Raw genomic sequence first — 7,592 nt, 5'->3', positions numbered from 1 at the left:
AATTTCAATATTAAAAAAATACTTGTTAAGAAAATGTTTTGTGCCGTTTATTTCTTCCCTGCAGTCATATGAAATATGTTTATTCAGCATACAATAGTTAGAAACAAAGATGCATGAAGAAAGGGAATTAAGTAAAATTATAAATCTCAGTGCTTTAGGGTCGTACATGAATATAGAATGGTGTTTTTACAGCAATTTGGAGCTTCAGGATATGCACATAGATACTGAAAGTTTAATTCAGGACACTGAAATTGGATGATGTTAGGAAAATTTGTGATATTGTAAAAAATAATTGTCTAAAATTGTACATCATTTCAAAACATTTTTTTTTTTAAATGAATATATAAACTCATAGGCATAATTTATGGGGGTTGGTGGGTAGGTTATCCAAACCACCCACAACATCACCCCCAATATCATATCTTAATGATCAATAATGGCAATGTGGTAGTTTAGCAGAAGGAATAGAGACCCCCCCCATCTCAGACCTGTGAGTCTCTCCCCTCATGTAAACATCAGTGAGCCTGACGGCGACACAGTGTGATGGAAAGAGCAGGAGTAAAAAAAGAAAGCCCAACAACCAGAGGGACAGAGTACACAAGGTCACTACTTCAGTAAAAGTACAGACACTCCTGTCAAATATTATCCCAATACAATTAAAGTAGTTTCGTCAAAATATTACTAAAATTAAAGTACAAAAGTATTTGCTTAAAAAATTACTTAAGTAAAAGTTCAAAGAAATACAGGAATCAAAGTAGCTTTATTGTCATTATACAATACACTGATGCGATTCTGCTACAGACATGTTTACAGCTCAAACATACCTTCAGTTAAAGAGGCCCCAGAACCGGTCTGTGGAGGGGTCCAGTCTCTATCTAGTCTTGGTTGTGCTGTGTGTTACCTCGTGTTTCTGTCTCTACTATTCACCTTGATTAATAGACTGTCCTGTGTGCTCCATGTCTAGTTCCTCCTCTGCCTCCTTTTAGGATTGTACTTCATGTCATAGATGCAGGATGACGGAAAAAATGGAGGCGAGAATTAGTGAGTTAAGATTCGCGGCTCCGCACTTTAGCTAGCTCAGCTTATGCTAGTGTAGCTAGCTATAAAGCTAAGTCTGGTTTAACCTTAGCTTGGCTCGTTGATGCTGGTAACCATGGTGACTAGCAGTCCGGGCTAATTTCCTAAGAGGCGGAGTAGTTGAACACATTACGTGTTGCACACAATGGGAGATCCGAATGGGAAGTTCGGATCTTTTTCCTGACTCGGGTCTTTTAAGCTCGTTCAACCAACAAATACTAATGTGTATGTGTGTCACTGAGTGGGGAGAAACGTGAACTGGCCGGTGTGTCAACCGATTTGGTTACCCTAACCCAAGTTCCTGTTCCCCTTTACGCTGATTTACTGCTGAGTTACCGTGCGTACTTAAAAAATAAACACAAATAGAAACACAGCTGGGTGTACGGAAAGCGCAATGGAACAATCCAATGTGTAGGTTACTGGTGTGTTGTTTATTATATAAAAAATAAATTGAGAATGCATTTTTCGGCCATTCAATTGTCAATCTTTATGTAAATTGATGCCAGCTAGCATAGCTGTGCGAGAGTAGCCTTCGTTAAGTAAACCTCACTGCCGGATCACTGACACTAGTTAGTCCCTTCGAAATGGACTGCTAGCTAACGTCACCTGACCTAACCATGGACATGTCGTGCAAGAGATAACAGAAAATGTGTAGGCTTTCAGGAAAAAATATTTGAAGTGTTCAGTGAATGGATCATTGACTTTAGTATAAATCATGCACTTACTTGGAACTAACCCAGGACATAAACTAATTCCCAACCCAGTTTCCCAAAGGGCGGCCAGGATGAGCGTTTGTCATGTGAGTGTATGTTCTTTATGGTAAAATGGACAAACCTGTGTGAATTATGAAAAATACGGACACTATCCGGTGGGTGTTTCTGAGGAGCAGAAATGTGTCATTAGGAGGCGCTCCGCCCGTTTCCAAATGAACGGTAAGTAATAGTTACGTTATAAGTCAAAAATAATGTCATCAGTTCGTCAGTCGAGCATGCTAACCAGTTAGCTAACCAGTTAGCTAGCAGTCCATTTCGAAGCGACTAACTAGTGTCAGTGATCCGGCAGTGAGGTTTACTTAACAAAGGCTACTCTCGCACAGCTATGCTAGCTGGCATCAATTTACATAAAGATTGACAATTGAATGGCCGAAAAATGCATTCTCAATTTATTTTTTATATAATAAACAACACACCAGTAACCTACACATTGGATTGTTCCATTGCGCTTTCCGCACACCCAGCTGTGTTTCTATTTGCGTTTCTTCTTTAAGTACGCACGGTAACTTAGCAACTACGCACGACTCAGCAGTAAATCAGCGTAAAGGGGAACAGGAACTTGGGTTAGGGTAACCAAATCGGTTGACACACCGGCCAGTTCACGTTTCTCCCAACTCAGTGACACACATACACACTAGTATTTGTTGGTTGAACGAGCTTAAAAGACCCGAGTCAGGAAAAAGATCCGAACTTCCCATTCGGATCTACCATTGTGTGCAACATGTAATGTGGTCCGACGGGAAACCGACGGCTGGGCGCTCACGTTCTGGCGGAGCATTAGAGCGTGAATCCAACACAGAGCAGACACACAATCAACACATTTCCTTTGTATTTTTCGATTTTCCGGTGTGACAGTTTATATTCAATGTTTCCTGTCAGTCGATGGACAGCCCTGTCATTTAAAGGACACAGGATGTACGGGGAGTTCGTTTTTTAATCCGGAAAAAATGTACAGTTAGCGTCTGGCTCCTATTTGCCTTTATCAGTTTGGATAGCTAGCTCGCATCAGCATCGACGCTTCCTGCATCATTTCCCATCTGTGGACATCAGCAATGCAGAAGACATGAGCGCAGCGCAGAAAGCCTGGTCTTCCTGTCAGTGATCTGTTGTTGTCTCCTGTGTGTCGGTATGCCCCCCCCCCTCACCTCCATGCGTGCTGTCTGCGTCCTACTGCAAAGACACGAAACCAGCTAACGCTACTTTAACCACCCTTAATACCACAGGGTTACTTTCTATGTACATATAAAATGTCTCGCGTTTTCTAAATTCATTCTGATTTCCTTTTGTAAATCAGATGGTGGGAATGGGATGGATTTTAACAAAGGCCAAACTGTCTTATGAAGTCTTCACCTGCAAATAAGATTACCCATATGCTGGTCAGCTTTTGTTTTTGTAGTTTTGGACGTCACTCTTACGAGTTGGGATAAAATTCAACTAGCAGGTCCATTGCTCTCATCTACACACGTGGAGACACAGGTCTATACAACACGTCTGTTTCCTGTCTTTGCATTTCAACAGTCAAAATCTTAATGAATGTGAATTTTGTAAAGAAAGTTTTGGAAGATGAACCACAGTGTGTCTTTTAGATATGCAGTCAAATCCTGAAATACTGTAGGAACAGATCTTGTATAAACAATCAGGTCTCACACATTGCACTGTCTACCACTTTCCCCCAGGTTGTTCATCTTGGTAAAATGAATTTCTTGCGTAATCGTCTTGTTGTTTTGGGCCTGGTGTTGCTGGCCACACTACTGCTGTACCTGCTGCTGCCATCCATTCGCCAGGGCAGCATGGAACCATCTCTTGAAGCTCAAAGAATGGGGCTGATTGCCACCCCTCCTCCTCCACTGCCAACCATCAACGTGTCCATCCGCACCGGACAACTTCCCGGAGACCCACCACTGTTCTTCAGAGAGGCTTTACCCATAGATGGGGCTGGACGACAAATACTGCCAAGGTAAGCCATTACAACCTTGGACATTTTGGGTTATGAGAAGCTTTGAGATAAGAATACCAAACAGGATGATCAATTGATGCACGCAGACACGTCTGTTAATATACACATTTATTTGTAAAATTGATGATGAAATCTTGAGTCAGGGGAATGCAAATGGTTTCTTTGAACAGCTTGCAAGTGGTCCTCCTCCATGGCCAGGCCTTCACATCCAAAACCTGGGAAGAACTTGGCACAATGGCCCTTCTGGCAACAAATGGATATCAGGCCTTAGCAATGGACCTACCAGGTAAAAAAGAAGTCAATGTGACACAGAATTGGTAATTTCATATTAATATAGCACACTTTATAATATATATTAGGTAAGATCAAAATCAGAATGAGAATTACTTTAAAGATCCCCGGGGGGAAAATTGTTTGTGTCACGGGTGCCCCTGACAGATTCAGGAAAGAAGTTAAATATGCACATTAAAATTGAAAAAGTAGGTAAAGGACTGTCCTCAATTGAATCAGGAAAAACGTATATATCGCAAAGAAAATTATGCATTTCCTACACTAATGGCAAGAAATACGGATTTGCCTGTGAAAAATTCTAGCTAAAATTAACTGATTGCTTTTGATAGTCACAGCTTTGTACACTTGGTAGGCTATTGTGCCGATGCTGCTCTCTTGTGGCTGAAAGCGATATCTGCGAAAAGCAGTGTTTTCTTAGAGAGGACAGGTGCACATCAAGTAGCAACCCAAACCTTGATGTTTGTAAACTTCCATTTTGAATCATTGAGTTTTTAATTTGGCATACGCGATCTTCATTTAATTACAAATTAGAATAAACCATATATGGAGGAGTGAGGGGTGGCTCTGACTCAACCCTAACCCTGGTAGTAAAACAAAACAAGCACTGAGCAAATAATTGAAGTGAGAAGGTGAGGTCATTTTCACATAGACTTCTCATGAATTGCTGTTTTGATATTTCAACTTGCAAATTTTATAATTGAAACTTGAAATGTACTCTCTCTTATCTTGGACAAATTATTTCTCTTCTTTGAGGGTATGGAAAATCCCCAGACTCTGAATCTCTGAAGACTGACCAGAATCGAGTGGACCTCCTTTCAAGATTCATGGAGTCATTGGGTGTCAGGGCAGCTGTGCTTTTGAGCCCCTCCATGAGTGGACATTACTCCATTCCCTTTTTCATGAGGAACAGCGCTCAGCTACATGGCTTCATTCCAATAGCACCAGTTGGTACCAGGAGTTACACTCCACAGCAGTACCAAAATATTCAGGTGAGGGAAGAACAGATCGTGCTGATTTGAGAGTGATGAGTAATGAATCTAAATATGACAGCACACAGTTCCAGTAGTGTGTGTCATGTGAGGGCCAGGGGTAATGTTTCATGTTGGGTCAACTGTGCCTTTAATGGGAAGTCCATACTTGTAAGGCATGAGAAAATGAACTCACTATTGGGCCAGAAGACCTAAATAAACTGTGAGAGCTATAGACATGGTGAGCCTTCTAAGCTCTGTGCCATGTTCTTATGACATTAAGTTTTAATTCCCATAAAGTTAAATGAAAATCCAAATCAAACGTTTGCTGTGGTGTATTAAATTACCACAAAGGTTTTCACACACTGATACTCTGGCATTTGAGGTCCCAAAGCATTTCCAACCCTGGGGCAGTGATTTAGTTTGTTCCGCAACTAAGCCACCCTCATAGTGAGGCAAATTCAATGCATGTGTTTTCAGTATTGAAACAGTGGCACGACTAACAATTTTATTTATTGTGAACGTTTATTTCCATTGTGGAATGAAGTGCTATTCATTTTCTTTCTGTTCATTAATTGATTAAACATATTCAAAGGTTTTAGCGCCAATCCATAATCCATAGTCCCATCCCATTCCCACCATCTGATTTAGAAAGGAAATCAGAATGTAAATGACTAAATCATCTGTGGAGCATCCTAGCCTGTTGCAACTGACAGTCCATTTTTGTAATTTTATATAAGAGACGAATGATAAACCAAAAAGAAACCATTAATTTAGTTATAAAAGTTGCAGCTTTGTTTCAGAGTTTGTCCAAGTGAATTTTTGTTGCATCATTGTGATGCCCATTGGACATGTTCCTATATTTATGTGTCTAATTGTCTGTTGGTTGTTATCGTTAAGACGCAACAATTTAACCTAGTTCACTGAGCAGGGCGTATACACCCTTACAAAGCTGAACATGTGTGACAACTTTTTTTTAAATGTTGGATTGTCTCGCTTCCATGTCTCCCCTCTGTTTGCTTCTCATTCCAGACACCCACTCTGATTGTGTATGGGGCCCTAGACACAAATCTGGGTGCCCAGTCCCACAAGAACCTCATCCAACTTCCAAATCACTCCGTGCTCAAGTTAGAAGGTGCCCGCCATGCCTGCTACATGGACAAACCCAGAGAATTTCACCAAGGATTGATTGACTTTCTCAGCAAATTAAAAATAAATGTGCAGAGGAAAATGGTGTAGCAAGATGGTAACAAAATAAAGGGAAGGAAAAAGCAGCAAGAGGAACACTGTGATCAGAGGTTTAGTTTGGTGACGGTTCTGCTAAAAAAGTACTAAAATCAGCATCATTCACATATTACATCACATTCAGGTCAGTCACAATGGCATAGGGTATCCTAATGGGGAAACGCTGTGCAAAATCCTGTAGTCACATTAACAAGCTAATTTTTCAGTTGGTGTAATTTTTTTTTTTCAGTTTCCTGTTGTGTCAGCCAAAAACAAAACTAGTTTAGCACTGCTTGCTTTAAAAATAGCGTCAGACGTGTATAGTGGTGAATTTTGTTTCATGTGTTTCATGTCTCTTTTTGCATGTAAAAACATGGAATGCGTTTGCTTTACAGTTACCATTTTTGTAGGTGACATGTACGTTATTGTAAATATGCTGAAGTAGCAGGTGCCTATGTTTAAAAAGCTTCTGTTCGCTTTACATTTGACAAACAGATTTGTATATTACGATCTGGTAACCATTCCAGCCTAAAGGCAAACACATGCTGTTCTCAACATAAGCAAACAGAACTGATACACACTTATAAGAAAATGTATGAATGAAAAAGAACAATCTAAAATAAAAAGTCACTTTTATTTGTATAATTATGACAAAATTGTATGTAATATATTTGCAATAATTTTGCACAATCATGTGAAAAACAAATACAGACGTAAAATAAAATATGTGCATAGCTTGAAATAAAAATATAAATTGTGTATTTTGTATGTTGTATGATAAATTCTGTTGGGATTCATTATGTAGGTTTCTTATTATTAATCTGTCTGATGTAATACCTTTTTTCTTTTTTTTTTCTTTTTTTTTTTTGGGGGGGGGGGGGGGTATTTTATCCAATTTGTCCACACTAGAAAATTTTACAAACAAGGAGGGACAGCTCATAAAATACAATGCTTTGTTGCACAAACTAGCTGCATTGTAAGTGTATGATAATGATACTTGACCAGTCACACAAACTTTTACAAATTCATAGTCCGATCCATAAGATCACCTCAAGATGACCCTAACCTCAACTTTCATGAATTATTGCCCCTTAAAAACAAGTAAACAGTTTTACAGACTTTTTCTCTGATGACATTTTCAGCGGTGGCTATATTTGTAACTATCGACACACATATGATGATCCCAACGTCATCAATATGTTTGTTTAAATAATTTACTGTCACATGGATGAGTCGACACGTTTTTAACTTCAGTCAAAGAAAAAGATAGAATTGTGCGTCACGCCTTTTATTTTGAAGGGC

The 7,592-nt window shown here is 39.6% G+C and overlaps 1 protein-coding gene across 2 annotated transcripts; it reads left to right on the top strand.

Annotated features, from left to right (window-relative positions):
- Window positions 1–2,622: 2,622 nt before the first annotated feature.
- Window positions 2,623–7,019, top strand: abhd14a (abhydrolase domain containing 14A). Of its 2 annotated transcripts, none has more exons than XM_029502432.1 (5): window positions 2,623–2,976; window positions 3,527–3,807; window positions 3,978–4,093; window positions 4,852–5,087; window positions 6,099–7,019. In XM_029502432.1, the coding sequence occupies exons 2-5, from the start codon at window positions 3,545–3,547 to the stop codon at window positions 6,303–6,305; spliced, it is 822 nt and encodes a 273-aa protein (XP_029358292.1). In that variant the 5' UTR covers window positions 2,623–2,976; window positions 3,527–3,544; the 3' UTR covers window positions 6,306–7,019. The 2 variants fall into 2 exon arrangements, with proteins under 2 accessions (XP_029358292.1, XP_029358293.1); XM_029502433.1 differs by lacking the exon at window positions 2,623–2,976 and adding an exon at window positions 3,046–3,326.
- Window positions 7,020–7,592: the final 573 nt, after the last annotated feature.

The sequence above is a fragment of the Echeneis naucrates genome, chromosome 5, assembly GCF_900963305.1.
Source record: "Echeneis naucrates chromosome 5, fEcheNa1.1, whole genome shotgun sequence".
NCBI lineage: Eukaryota > Metazoa > Chordata > Actinopteri > Carangiformes > Echeneidae > Echeneis > Echeneis naucrates.
The sequence above is the reverse complement of the archived record's forward strand: the minus strand, read 5'-3'. Positions and strand labels throughout refer to the sequence as shown.

Excerpts from the sequence above, each read along its gene's own strand:
- abhd14a (XM_029502432.1), top strand. The coding sequence starts at position 3,545 with ATGAATTTCTTGCGTAATCGTCTTGTTGTTTTGGGCCTGGTGTTGCTG. Across the intron at positions 3,808-3,977 it reads GGACGACAAATACTGCCAAG|CTTGCAAGTGGTCCTCCTCC; the intron begins GTAAGCCATTAC and ends TTCTTTGAACAG. Across the intron at positions 4,094-4,851 it reads CTTAGCAATGGACCTACCAG|GGTATGGAAAATCCCCAGAC; the intron begins GTAAAAAAGAAG and ends CTCTTCTTTGAG.